The sequence below is a fragment of the Halichoeres trimaculatus genome, unplaced genomic scaffold, assembly GCF_033239565.1.
Source record: "Halichoeres trimaculatus isolate MK-OKI-2021-1 unplaced genomic scaffold, fHalTri1.1 fHalTri1_scaffold_21, whole genome shotgun sequence".
NCBI lineage: Eukaryota > Metazoa > Chordata > Actinopteri > Labriformes > Labridae > Halichoeres > Halichoeres trimaculatus.
In genome coordinates, this window is record NW_027437199.1 from 19,404,369 (window position 1) to 19,419,533 (window position 15,165).

Below are 15,165 nucleotides of genomic sequence, written 5' to 3' on the forward strand. Positions count from 1 at the left end.
GTCTTGATCTTTGGTCTTTGATAAAATAAAACATTATTAATGTTAACAAGTCTAGACCTGTTCATTTATTTCCTTCAAACTTTGAGTAATACCTCAGTCAAAGGCTTCTGTACTGAAGTCTCACTGCTCCCCTTTAAAGACGCCTCTCTTTTATCTCTTCAAATGGTCTTTTTAAAGACTCTTAAGCCTCTCAGTCTCCTAATCTTAGTGATTGATGCACCTTTTACCTCTCTCTGCAGGTTCTGTCTGTCCCACACAGAAGACTGGTGTGCTGCAGTCGACTGTTCGAGGTGACAGATGTCAACAAGGCCCAGAAACAAGCGGCACACCAGAGAGAAGTCTTCCTTTTCAACGATCTCATTGTGGTAGGGAAACCAACAAATTGAGAATCATAATGAGGGATGAAGTGATGATCTGTTTTTGTAATAAAAATGTTGACAGTTTCCTTTAAGCCTGCCTGAAGTGTGGGGGGTTCTGAAGCAAATAGTCGAGCTTTAAAGCTGCTTATTTTTTTGTTGTGACAGCTGCAATGCACCATCACTCCAGCTTCTCTTTTATGTTGTTTCGTAGCTCAGGACTCTACGGCCATTTCTTTAATAATAGATAGTCAGAGGCGCAGCGTTGCAGCACACTCATAAGCAGAGATATGTCCCCTAAAGAGCAGCTTCACGGAGCAGTAATAAAGCTATTCTCTGTAGGCAGCAAAGGAAAAGTTTGAGACTGGAGAAATATTAGTTTTGGATAATTAATGTGCTCATTAGGAGCCACTTTAGGGTTATGTATCTAAAGATTATAAGTACACTCATAATTGTGTTAAATGTGGGTTTTGTGCCAACAAACAGGAACAGGAGAAGTGCTGTTTGCTAAGGTGTTATAGTAATTAGTGGCTGTTGTGTAAAGGGCGTTGAAAGGACGATTTTGATTTGATTGCTGCTCATTTGGCATCAAAATTAATCCATGGGGAGGCTTTCTTCTCCTTTTAGTGTGACAGAAGCTCTTTGAACGTTTCTGTTTGCATGTTGGGACTTCTATTTGAATTAGACCCCTTATTCCAGCTGCTGAACATGCTAACTCTCAAAGTTTGTTTAATAAAAACATAACCTCCCTAAAAATAACTTGACGTACAGTCTGCTGAGTTGTTTTCATACAAACACTATGAGGGTTGCAGTGTGCATCAATACTGAAAATCTGCTGATTAAATATGTCTCAAATTCAATAGTTCTTCAGAAGTTTTCTCTGTGGAAATCTGTGTTAACTTAAGATTTTAGAGGTTATTTGAAAAGTATTCTAAATATCTAAACGGGTATTATTTATCTGATTACATCTCTGTTTTCTTTTTCCCTGCAGATCTTGAAGCTTTGTCCAAAGAAGAAAAGTTCTGCAGCATACACTTTCTGCAAAGCTATGGGCCTACTGGGTGTGCAGTTTCACCTGTTTGAAAATGAATGTGAGTCAAATTCAGAAAAGAACTTCCAGGCTTGTGAAATGAAGACATTACCAAAGTGTAGTTCCATGGGTTTCCACTTGGGGTTGGCTGTTTCTGAGTAAAGTCGTGTAAAACGCTGTTTTTCGTGTAAATGAGAGGCCAAAATGCAGCAATATCTTTGTGTTTCATCCTAAAACCATTGTCGTACAAACAGCCTCTATGATAAAAACAGTGAACTTACACTCTTGTGTAGGACAGTACATGGTCAAAATACTGATTAAATAATGTATAAAAAAGAAAGACTAAACACTGTAAGTTATCGTAGACACCAGAGTAATTTTTTTTTTTAAGTTAATTTTTGAGCTTTGTTTTATTCCTTTAATTGGATGGTAGAGGGGACAGTGGATCGAGCAGGAAACATAGAAAGATGGGGGAGTGGCATTAAGGAAAGAGGCCACACTCATGGAGCGTGACCTAAACCCCTGAACCATCTGTGCCCCAAACAAAGTAAAGTTGGTCCACCTTAAAGTAAAGAGCAGGAAAAAGAGTTATGGACAGTTAAAAAAAATAGTAATTAATTTGCCTTCGTGCCTTTTACTTGCACCAAACTATAATTTCTCTTTTACATTACGATTAGTAGAATGTATCATCCTGGATTTTATTCATCTTATAAAAATGTTTGAAAAGTCGAAGTAATTTAACATTCATGGAGTCTTTATACTTCTTAAAATCTTGTCTTCTTGGAATCTGACCACTTATTCAGCCTTCTTTCAACATTAAAATACCATAATCAGATACAAAATTGCTTTAAAAAAAAGTTGGAAAAATTATATTTTGACTTTACATTAGGAGCTTTTTTACCCCTGAAATAGTTACATCTCTCTTTTATAATGCTCTTACAACTCTACTGTTAATATTTGTCTGTTTGCTCTCTCTCTGCTCCCCAGACTACCCTCATGGCATCACTATCCTCTCACCCTTTGGCTCAGACAAGAAGCAGGTACTAAACTTTTGTGCTCAAAGTGCCGAAGAGCTGCTGAAATTCGTAGAAGACCTGAAGGAGTCGATCGCAGAGGTGTCAGAGATGGAACAGATACGCATAGAGTGTAAGGAGCTCTCCTTTCCTGGTTTTCCTTCATGTAACTGAATTGAAACCCCTACAACATGAGCAGGAAGCTGCTATGAAGTGGTATGAAAAGTTGTGTTTTAACCTGGAAGGAAAATGGATCCAATATTAACCATCACCATGTTATTTTTAAGTTCATCTCTGAACTTGATGTTTTGCTTCATGCCTCCAGTGCATCCACATACACCACATCTTACATTGCAAAAATATTAAATCTTATCAAGTGTTTTTGTCTTGTTTTGCGTGAAATTGTCTTGTTACGCTTGATATGAGCCACATTTAACTGGTCAACCCAGAAAAATGTCTTGTTTCAAGTTATTTAAAGACAAAAATGAGGTCTGAAGTGCTTGTAACAATCTTGCTTGCCAATTGAACAAGAAAAATTTGCTAAAAAATTTGCTAAAAACTTGAATATTGTCCTAATACTACTTTTCTTTCTTCCATTGGCTGATGTTGTTTACTTATTACAAGCAATTCATTCCCTCATTTTGTCTTTAAATAACTTGAAACAAGACATTTTTCTAGACTGGTCAAGCGAATGTGGCTCTTATTAAGTCTAAAAAGACATTTTCTACTGAAAATAAGTCAAAAACACTCAACAGGATTTCAGTTTTTTCCAATGCAAAAAGTGTGACACTTTGGTAGATAATCTATGAATGGATTCTTAGTAGGGATGGCTACCTTTCACATTGAAAAAGATACGGTACTGATGCCCGGTACCTGGCAATTGGTGCCAGTATTCAACGGTTCCAATTTTCTGTACTTTTTTGTGTTTATGTGGCAAAATATATAAATTTGTTTCATAATAAACTGAAAAACAATCAACTTAACATCTTAATTCTTCAATATATTACCTTGCAATTCTGTGTTCATGTCCAGCATGGAAAATCACCTTCTCTTCCACTCTCTCACAGTCATATGGCATCTTTGATGAATCGGTACCAGGTACTTTTGACACAATTCAGTCAGTGGTACCTATAAAATTACCTAATTTAGTAGCCATCACTAATTCTTAGATAGTACCTTTAAGTCAGAAACCATCTGGTGTTGGGAGTATTTGCAAATTGGTTATCAGTTTCCCATTTGTGCAGGAGCAGAACATCTTTTGCATGTTTTTCTTGGTGCACTGCAGCTCAGACAGACTGCAGCAGCTTTATTCACCTGAAACTACAGTTAAAAAAAAAACACAGTCCAGTGTTCCTGAGAGCAGCCAGGCATCTGCGTTGTTGGTTCTCTCTGTGCATATGAAATCCTCCAGACAATAAGAGATGCACTCTCACTCACACACACACACAGACTCACACCCGCACACACACAGAGCATCCACAGCCGGCCTGGCTTGGCCTGCCAGTGGGCATCAAAGGGAGCATCCCTGGTGGGATTTGACGCAACTGCATACCCTTCACAGAGAGGGAGGCAAGCAGGGCCGGCAGGCAGCAACATACAGGGACATGGAGTAATCTTTCAAAGAGTAGAGTAAGGGTAGACAGCTGCTGTGCAAAGACACACACAAAACCTGCCGATACATGAACAGAAATAGAGAAAGTCTGAAAACGTTACAAACTTTTTTTAAGACCTTCTAAATTAAAAACACATCTTTCCTCTACAGTTTTAGTTGCTGGCACATTGGTAAACATGCCCATGGCTTTTCTTCTTTGAGGAGGAGGAATTAAAAGTTTGTTTATCTAAAGATCCAATATTTTTCACTGCATCTCAGTGTTTATATGAGGAAACTTGATAAAATGGATGATTACAGTCGCTCTTTTAACCTAATAAAAAAAAACATGTTTCAGATAAAGTTTTATATTTCTTCTCCTTCTTTTTAAAGTTTTTAAACTACAGCCAGCGTCAAAAAAAAAAACAACTTAAGACGAGATAAGGAAAGCTAATTTTAGCATGTTCAACCAACTTATTCTGTTTTTGTTAGTTCACATAATGATTGACTTGCCAACAAAGCTTCTGTTTTACATTGAGTTTCAGCATATTATTATTATTATTATTATTATTATTATTATTATTATTATTATTATTATTATTATTATTATTAAAGTTTTATATATATATATATATATATATATATAATTGTATTTATTTATTTATTTATTTATTTATTTATTTATTTATTTATTTATTTATTTTATGGCAGCACATGGATGCAAGGACAATCTGTAGTGCAGTGTATATACTAGCAGTTTTAGGGTTACAATGAGGATGCAGAAGGAAGACAACATTAATGACTCAGGATTGAGAATGAGATTCAATTACCACCAAGTGCAGAGTGCAAATAAAGAGTTGGAGAGGGATTGGTAAAGAGTGCACAAACACAAATACAGTTGGATGATGTGGTTTATGTCTCCCTCTTCCCTCTTACCTGTTTTCACCTCTGCTGTTGTGATGATGGTGATGATAATCTGAGTCTCCTCTTCTCTGCAGGGGAGCTGGAGAAGCAGCAGGGAGCCAAGGCTCACTCAGTGAAGAACAACGGCACACAGCTCGAGCTGCGTGGCAAACAGGGCTCCCCTTCAGGTTTGTGCACGTGTGCATGTGTGTGGGTGTGTAGTTATGGGTGTGTGCACAAATGTTTTTTAATTACAAAACCCACCACAGAGACTGTTTGCTTAACAACGTTTTTTGTGTGATTGCATTTTTCACGCACAGCAGATACAAAAAAAAAAAAAAAACTGGACCTTTGCTCTTTCAGAAATGTATCAATTGGAAAAATTCCCTTTCTGTTTAATAAGGAGCTGCTTCCTCTTCCACCTTCTCTTACTGGTACTGTGTAATGTCAAACTTTTTCATAGCATCACTTTATCAGAATAGAACACACTGTGCTTTATTAATCCCCATGGAGAAAGTATGAGTCACAGCAGCAATACAAGGAAGTGAATAGTGCAAAAATTCCAAGAAAAGGAAAAAAAAATGTCCATCAGAGACGACAGCTTGTCCATCAGTCAGTCTCCACCTCCACAGGTTCCAGGACTGAGCTTCTTCAGCAGTCTGTTCAGTCTCTGCTTTGTCCTGTCAGCCCACATGTGAAACCCTTCCAATGTGGCGTTCATGTTAGCCATGTCTGTGAATAGCATGATGCTAACTCATCCATGTTATCAGAGATATATCTTACATTCTTCATAATGATGGATGGAAGTACAGGTCGATGATGTCTCTTCTCAGCTGACACAGCAGTACGTCATCCATGTCTCCTCCTCTTCAGCTTGCAGGGTACATCAAGCCTAGCACCTGTTAGCATTGACATGCTACAGGATGATCTTTTGTGTAAATCACCCAACCAAATATGCGGTTAAGCAAATCTCCAGACACAAATAAGAACAAAAATAGTAGAAACAACAAGAAGAATAAGATTTATTTTTTTAATCCCCTTTGGGAAAATTCTGTTTTCTACACTCTGAACATGCTGTATGTACACACAGACATGCACAAACAAAACTTTTAAACATGCACTGATTAGAGGTAGTATGTGGAGAGACTGCTCACAGGTCAATGTTAAATATTTCACAATTATTATTAATGAATTACACAACAACGATGGTAGGAGGTAGCCCCATCGTGACCAGTGCTATTATTTGGAACATGTCTCGCAGGCACCTTATGCAGTTTTTGCGGGCGCCCAGGTTCTTAAATCCATTTCTTGCTGTGTTAGATGAAATCCTTCTTTAACTCAGACATTTTCCTGCCTCCTCTGTCCTTTTTTCCCTTCTTTCTGTTTCCAGGAAACCAGGAGGTAGATGACAGAAGTGGACACAATGCAGTAGAGGTAAGTGCTTAGTGTGAGAGCCAGGGCTGTATCCGCAGGTAAGTTAGTTTAATAAGTCTGTCCAGTGTGTCATTATCAAGGTAGGATGAGAGAGGATAAAAGCCCAGGGTTAGTCACACGTTCAGGGCCAGAGGCGTCAAGCAGGAGTGGATGAAGAGTGGATGAGAGAACGAGTGCTGCGGGCATGTGGAAACCCAGCCAAACCAGACACTGGATAAAGAACCAGGTTTCTGAACCAGGACTTGAAGATGGTGGTTTGGGGGAAATTAATAAACACTGACTCAAAGGCATGAATATTAACCATAAGCCCAAAAAGGAGAACTTTAAAACACGTCTCACTGGCATAAACTGTGGCTCCTTCAGGGCCTCTAAAGAAAAGCCCATTACTTAAAGCAGCTCATGAACGCATATGCTGCTCGTGACCTTAATTAACATTCAGGCGGATAAATTTAACACTCATTTGACCTGAAGTTGTCACTTACCCCCCTTTTGCCAGACCTCCAGGGGGGGAGACTTCCAGTGTAAAGCTGAACTACAGTACTCGTGTGGCTTTGCAATTACCATCCCAGAGGCAGCGGACGACCTTTCCTATTCCTCTCTGTGGCAGGTTGAAAAGCCAAATACACAGAGTCAGTTTGACATTCAGGGACTGTTAAAATCCACACAGCTTACTGCTACACTGTGTCAGGCTGTAAATCTTCACACAGGTGCAGGTCAGAGAAGAAGTAATTACATTCACAGCGCGGTGAAAGGCTTCAGAGCAGCGCAACATGAAGATTCAAAAGTCTGCAAAATGTCAAGAACAGGGCAAACATGCATTGATAGCTGCACAAGAGACAATAAGACATTTTTTCTCTGTTTTTAAAGGAAAATTCACCAAATTTATACAGAGCACAAGGTCTGTCTGGATTATAGAAAGCTATGGTTAAGTCAGACTATCACGTCCTGAGCCACCTTTATCATGCAGCCTGCAGTAAATGTCAGAGGCTGTTGGCTAGCCGCTAGCTGTCCAAACAGATTTATTTTGAAAAACCAGGAGGGTGACCCACAGAATGGTGCTCTAACCAGAGGGACGAAGACACCGCAGGGATGATTAAATCTCCTGGACACAAGCGCCTGACTGGCCATGTCCCATTACTAAATACGTACTCTAACCTTTACTTTAATGAATAAAGATGGCTGATGTGCAAGTTTTTGTCTTACCTTTGTAGATGCCACACAAAAAAAAAGTCAGGCCCGACTTAGTGTCTATTTCTTTCTTTTGTTGTTTTGTTTTCTTTCATTGGAGTTTTTGTCTTAATCGTAGAAATGAAATTTAAGGTAGCTAAAGTAAATGAAACACTCCTGAACAAAGTCTTGAGCCTGGGGAAAATTTACAAGAATTTTCATTTCACTCTGGTGGGTTGTAACAGGTTGTAAAAAGAGCTTCAAAATGCAAAAAGAAGAAAAAGAAGCAAGAGAAGTAATAGAGAGATGGCAGTTTATTGAAAACTGCATTTAAACTCAAACAGTCTGCTCATCAGCTGAAGTTTAAGACTATAGCTCAAGAAATAAATTAATAAATAAAGTAAAGGACTAAAAGTGTCAGAAAAAGACTCAGTAGTGAGTAGCTCCACCGTTCTTGTTGATCTCTTTAGAAATTTGTTCAAATAGGCTTGAAGCGACTGTTGGTCAGAGCGTTGCTCCACACGGTGAAGATGGCGTCACAAAACGTGTCCACGGTCAGGAACTAACAACCAATTCATGTAATCTTTCCTCGCCATCCAATCTCCAATGTTTTCATTGAGATTTAGATCAGAGGAATATTTAGGATTAGGGATGGGTACCTTTCACATTTGAATTGATATGATACCAATACCCGGTACCTGGCCATCCGTACCGGTACTCAACTGTCCCAATTTTCTGTACTTTTTTGTGTTTCTGTGGTAAAAAATTTAATTTGGTTAATAATAAAATATATATATCTATGTATTTTTTTCAATTGAACATATTTATTCTTCAATATATAACCTTGCAATGCTGTGTTCATGTACAGCATGGAAAATCGGCTTCTCTTCCACTCCTTCATAGTCACAAGGTTGCATTTAGGTACCTTAACATGGTACCTTTTGATTTTATGTTTATCGGTACCCAGTACTTTGACAGAATTTGGTCGGTACCTATAAAATACCTAATTTGGTACCCATCCCTATGCAGGATGGTCCCAAAGAGCAACATTATTCCCCTGGAAGAAGTCCTTTGTCAGGCAGGCATTGTGAGCCGCAGCGTTGTCCCGTTTAAGAACCCAGTCGTCACCACACAGACCAGGGCCCTCAGTCATGAAGGACATCCCCTGTGACATCTCCACATAGCCAGCCACCCTAAGAGCCAGCTCCTTAGTTTTTTTTCTTAGATTTTAGTTTTTATTTGTTCAGAAATATTTTAGTAATATCTACAGAAGTGATGTGTCATGATCAAAAGATGTGGCTACCAGAGTCCCACTCAGTGAGTGAAACAGCTAGCAGGGGTGAGGACAAGAGTGCATTTCATCGTGTCACACACATAAATGTGAAGCAGCATCTGGATCAGCATCTTTTGTCTGTTTTTTGTGCACTGAGGTTTGACTAAAATATTAAGCAAAAGGAAGAATCCCTGCTTTTGTAATTAAAAAATGTGCAAAATGAGGCTGAGCAAAAAGAACCAGCTCTCTGAAGAGAGCTGAACTTCCCATCACTAACCTACAGGGTGTGTGGCGTGTTCACTGAAAGTCTTGGTTTTGAAAACAGTTTTGTTCACCACTTCTTTTCCGTGAAAATCAAATCGCAAATAAACTACATTCTTTAATTTTAACCTGGACATTCAGTCCTTTTCTCAACAAACACAAGAATCTAAAGTAACAGTCAGCCCAGGAGTGATTCACACAATAGGATACCATGGACACAACCATGATCCATGAGGCCCCTGAGATCATGATGAAGCTCTCTTCACCGTGCCTCGAGAGGGATTTCCTCATCATGCCAGTAACATCGAAAGCCATCAGTCAACCCTTTTTAAACCTGTTTCTCATCAGGGAATTAAACTTCCTCCCACCTTTCAATGTCTGCTGTTTGATGCTGCCTTGGGAGGAATTTTGTGGTGTGGGTAAGCTCTAATTACAACCTGTTTATGATTCACCAGTACAAAATGCAAATACATTTTCTCTTGCTCTTAAGATTTTGTTGATGAGACTTAAAAAGCTATACAAACAGGATTTAAATGAAAGAGTAGCTTAGAGATAGCAACAAATTAGGAAGCACGTGTATTGATAAAGCTGAAATAAGTGTAAGTTCTTGGAGGTTTGCATTCTGATGAGTGTTGCTTGTGGATGTCTGTGGTTGTCAGTCTGCTCACCTCCTCTCCTCCTCTTCTTCCACCTCTCCCTCTTATGTACGACCTCCGTCTATGTTCTGGTTACCCCGACCCCGCTACCCCACTAAAGTCTCCCTCTTTTCCTCTTAGTGCCATACAGTGGTTTGGAAGGGAGACACAGGGGCCCTCAGTGTCCCCTTTGGAACCACCGGGCCCCTTTTGTAGCACTGCCCAAAATTTCTTACCCTCACCACTGTCTCACTCCCCCTAACCCCTGATCACACACACTGGTGTTCCCAGCATCCAACACTGTTCCCAGATACTGTTTGGGGTGGAGGAGAGAAGTGTGCTGTAGTCACGATTATTTTACACCTCCACCAATCGTACACCTGAGCCCCCACGCATGCCCTGTGTGTGTGCTGTGCATTAAGCAACCCACCCCCCCCAAAAAAAACAAAAAGAGGGCTTGACGGATTGTAGAGGAGGAACCAGTTTTATAACATTTGATGCTGTTCTCTTGGCTGTTTTCTAAACTAGGTGTCAATTCACAACAGGCTTCAGACGTACCAGCTCAGAAGCAGCACGGCTCAGAGTCCCGAGAGCATGGCCCTTCTTAACCACCAGGGGGAGCTGCTTTTTCAGCAGGTGCCCCAGGCTCTGCCCCAGGGGCCCCTACCCCAGCACCCGCAGCTGCAGTCTGCAGCGAGCACCCCAGCCCACCATCTCCATCACCTCCACCACCAGCCGGCTGTCAGCATGGCCGACTTGCGGCCCGAGACACTCATCCAGTGTCAGCAGATCGTCAAGGTCTTCATGCTCGACAACAGCGGCCACGGACGCATGGAGGCCTTCCTCAGCCAGACGCCGACACACCACCACTACCAGCACCACCATCACCACCACCACCAACACCAGCTCAGTCAGTCAGCCATGTCCACCCCAGTCCGCTTGCTGGACAGCTCTCATGGCAGCGATGGCAACCAGCCCCCTCTGCCTCCTCCGCCTCCGCCTTACAACCACCCACACCAGTATATCCCACCTGACCCCCGCCTCAGTCTACACCGGACCCCCAGTGGCTCTCGGAGCATGGTGTAAATAAATTAACTAGTATTTCTCCTCAAACGCCGACTAAATTCCTCACAAACCCATTCTCGCCTCTTCCTATTTAAAAGTACATAATGTACATATATACATACAGAGCTATAATGAAAAGATAAATCTCACTTATATGCATATATTTAAGGAAAAAACAAAGAAGGGAAAAGATTTTAAAGAGATATGGAGAATAAAGTGCATATATATAAAATTTTACTTGATTCCACATGTATTTTGAAATATTATGTAGTTTTAACAAATTTCTATAACTTTTTGTCAGTTTTAACTCTTGCTAGAGAAATCACATTCGTTTGTGGGTGGATTGATTCCTTGTGGTCCCATAAATCAACAACAACAACAACAACAACAAAAAGTATGTGAATCATACAACTTTACTGGGATTGTCACGGATGGACTCTCAAAGGAACTTCCACCTCTGTTTCGCGCTTTTATCGTCCAAAACCTCATGCCTACTGTGCTGTATGTGCACCTGTGTGCATAGCTGACACTTCTCTGAAAAAACATGTGCCAAATACATACCACCTCCACTCACTGACTTCTTTGCACTTGACTTAACGCTAGGGCTAGAAGAAAAATTAAAAAGTTAAAAAACACTTTTTTTTGCTTTGAGAAAATAGGCTTCTCCTTTAAGGAGTACAAAAAAGAAAACAAGTAGCAAAACTGATATTTCCTAAAAAAAAAAACATTTCCTGTTTGCGCTGTTGCTGATTTATTCATGATGGAGAGCCTTCCTGTGGATAGAAAAAACAACATCCTCTGATAAGCTGTGTCTGTTCGTCATCCTTCTTTGCTCTAACGTTGTGGCCCTTTATCATCAGAAAACACTCGCACTCAATCCTTGCTCCATAGATCATTCTACGGCGAATGATGACAGGGAGAGCAGCAACCAATCACGTGGATTGCTGCCATGTCAAACGTCTGCCCAGGAGCTTCCTGTTAACGGTTGTCGTCACATCTTTGATAACTTAAACCACACTTGTTTCTGATGAGAGGAATCTTTCTGAGATTGTTCGAGCTGCTCTTTGACTTTCTGAAATTCAGCCTCTATTTGAATCTTTCTGAACAACGCACTGTGCCGGCTGCTGCTGGAAACGATTTTCCCCATGGAGATTATTCTGCCACAGCTGTCAATGTCAAGATCTGTGTTTATTTCAATATCCCGCTTTGGTGCATTTCCCATAAAAATATCAAGACTTTCCATCTTAATGTCAGTACAATTCCCAGGTTTCCTACGTAGTCCTAACCTTTCAGTGTGACATTTTCAAAAACTACAGAGCCATACACACAGCTTCCATTGCAAATGCTGGCATTCTTTAATGGTATTGTTTGTGCTGTTGGCTAGCCTGCTTTAAATAAGAATGGGACAAAAGGAATGCATTATCTGATATCCTTTTCTCTCACAGCCCAGCTTAGATTGTAAATACCACATTTCGAGCAGCGTCGGAAAGGACAAGCAAGCCACCTTTAGCCCCCGTCAAAATGCTACTGTCCTTCGTTCTGAAACAGGTCAGCATGAGTGCGTCCATCTTTAAAACATTAGTCCCAGCAGGTGTTGTGAGAATGGATGTGCGGTTAAATCTGCTCCCATCTGATCCCCATCTGCCTGATTTGTTGATTTGTAATCACACAGCCGCTGCAGGGGAACTCTATCTCATCTTTACGTCCTTTTTCAGTCCCTGATTTCACCTGTGGAGAGGCAGAGGGTGCAGGAAAAACAATCAGCAGTTCAAGCTGAAGAGTGTGTGTGAGTGTGTTTGACCTTCTCAGATGAGCGTCACCGACTGTAGGATGAATGGATGTAGTCTCCGTGATGTCACCCATCTGTTTCTGAAACAAGGTTTTGAAGCAAATCTTTAGCAGGGTCCATATTGGAAATGGGGCGGGCTTTAAGCTTCCTCATAAAAAGGTCTTTGCACACTCAGTCTGTTTTTTTTTTCATCGTCCACTGAAATTGACAAACGTTAAAAAAGTAATTCTGTTCCATGTTAGGTCAATCATGTTTGGATACAATTTTTCGTCTATCATTATTTTTTTGAAACAGGTTTGATTTTTTTTGTGTGTTTTTCGCACAAGCTTGTTTCCATAGACATCATATGCTACTTGCAACATCACATTTTCACATTGTCTGACACACTTTCTTAAATTTGAGGCTATGTTTCGATGATAAATGTGTGTCTGTGTGTGTATCACGGACTGCATAATTAATGGATGTGGTCCTTCCGATGTCACCCATGAAACAGACTTTTGAAGCATATTGGCTATCGTGGCCATATTGGGAGTGGAGGGGGCTTCACGTACAGCTATGGGGCGCCTGCCAGTCACGTGAGCTGAGCTGTGCCTCTGAAAAAAATTCACCCCCAACAGCGTGTGCCGATGGTAAAATTAGCAATTCAGACAGGAGACGTTTTTTTGAACCAGGCTGTAAATAGGTTAATTTCTGCTTTGAAAACAGCTTTTTTTGGCTTGGTGTGTATGTGACTTCCAGTACTTCTGGAGCCAGCCTCAAGTGGACACTTGAGAAACAGCAGATTTTAGCGCTTCCGCATTTTCTCATATTCTTAGACCAGAGGCTGCTGCTTGGTGTGTATGTGAGTGTGTGTGTGTGTGCACATACCTCAAACATACTGACAGCCACTGCTCAGGATCAATTGCTTGATCACTGCTTGATGATGCCATTTTTCTTGACTGCGGATTTTCGCATTAATAGAAAATTAAAAGACCCATCAGATTCAGTGTGAGAGGTGTCTTTGCTTGACTTTTTTTATGATGGATCCAGAAAATGCATCTAAAAACAACAGACCCAGTGTGCAAAGACCTTAAAAGCCATAGCCTGTCAATCAGCTGAGCTGTGCCTCTGATTGGGTAAACTTGTGATCTTATTATCTTCTAAACTGCTGAGTTGGAAAAAAAGTTACCCTCCATACAGTGTGTGCTGATAGAGAAATTAGCAATTCAGGCATTTTTTGTCCCAGGCTGTTAACATGTTTATTTCTGCTTTAAAAACAGCTTTTTTTGGCTTGGTGTGTATGTGACTTGTGGTTCTTCCAGAGCGAGCCTCAAGTGGACACTCAACGAACTGCAGACTTTAGCACCTCCGCATTGCCTCATATCTTTAGAAAGGTGGTTGCCGCTTATTCATCATCCGAAATTTCCTGATAAGCAAGTCAACCTAAGCTCTACAGTTTATCAAACATTCTTTTTGTGTGTCATCACTTTTTTCAGGAATTAGTGCTTTATCAATGAAAATATTTGCCATATGCTAACTTGTAAAGGTACCAGATTCTAGCTTTTAACAAATTGTTCAACTGTTGGTTTTAAAATGTTGGATGAGGATTGTATGATTTCTCAATGACTTGTTTTATCATCCAGATGTATTGTGATTCTTTTCTCATGCATGAAATCTCTTTTCAGGCTTATTGGACTCTTATTGCCCCCAATATTTTTGTGCATGAATGAGCAAAGTTAAAAGAGTGTTTCTTATGCTATTGGAAAAATGACAAAAATTATTTTTGAAGGCAAACACCCCTTGAAGCAGATAAATTGGTCTTCAGTGGCAAATCTGAGGTCACACCATCTCTGTCTCCCTGTCTTTCACCACTTTGTGTCTGCACACTTTTTCCTACTTGACAACGTGTTTAAGCAATTTTTGAAGAAGGAAGACGTGCTTTGTGTGCAATCAAAGGAGTATGAGGCACACTGAGTCTGTGTTTGAAAGGAAACCAATGTAGCATTCTGCAGCATAATGATATGAAAGTAGCTAACTTTCATAAAGAAACTGTAAAAAAAAAGGGCTCTGCCATACCAGTGCACTGCATCATGAATGATGTGTGAATCTTATGTCTGGCTCTTCAACACTGTGTTTGCTCATACTAGTTTAAGACGTATCAACAAAGTGAAGGACAGGTGGAAACTGAGTGTAACAAATATGAACCATCACTTTCCTCAGTTGGCTTTGAATCCCTACCTGTCTTCGCAGTATATCAACATGCTATTAAAGATGATTCAAGTTTATTCACCACACTGCTTTTCTTGTTGATTTTTGGATTTATAATTTGACATAACACAATTTAGATAAATTATTTTCAACTTACTTTTTCACCTCTGGTTATGCATTTTAACTCAAACCTCAGCTCACAATGGCCTCAATTTTAAGTCCACATCAGGAAATGTATTAAAATAATTAGCAAAAATTAAAACCTTTGTGAAAGGGAAGTAATTGAGGGCACTGTTCATTAAAGGTTGTAAGTTATTACAATTTTTCTATATTATTATTATTATTATTATTATTATTATTATTAATAATAATAATAATAATAATAATAATAAAATATTTTTTTAAATACAAAAAAAGGGCATTTCACTACTGCACTGTTGGTGTAATGTATGGAAGCCCATCGC

General features: G+C 39.9%; 1 protein-coding gene across 2 annotated transcripts in view; it reads left to right on the top strand.

Annotated features, from left to right (window-relative positions):
• iqsec3a (IQ motif and Sec7 domain ArfGEF 3a) overlaps positions 1-14,803 on the top strand; it is a 150,252-nt gene extending 135,449 nt beyond the window's left edge. The window contains exons 9-14 of one of the 2 annotated variants that reach the window (XM_074697863.1): positions 240-365; positions 1,348-1,447; positions 2,374-2,532; positions 4,986-5,078; positions 6,281-6,324; positions 10,189-14,803. In XM_074697863.1, the coding sequence (XP_074553964.1) occupies positions 240-365; positions 1,348-1,447; positions 2,374-2,532; positions 4,986-5,078; positions 6,281-6,324; positions 10,189-10,746 (1,080 nt within the window). In that variant the 3' untranslated portion in view covers positions 10,747-14,803. The remainder of the gene's footprint in view (positions 1-239; positions 366-1,347; positions 1,448-2,373; positions 2,533-4,985; positions 5,079-6,280; positions 6,325-10,188) is intronic. The other variant, XM_074697864.1, reaches the window with a different exon arrangement.
• The last annotated feature ends 362 nt before the right edge of the window (positions 14,804-15,165 follow it).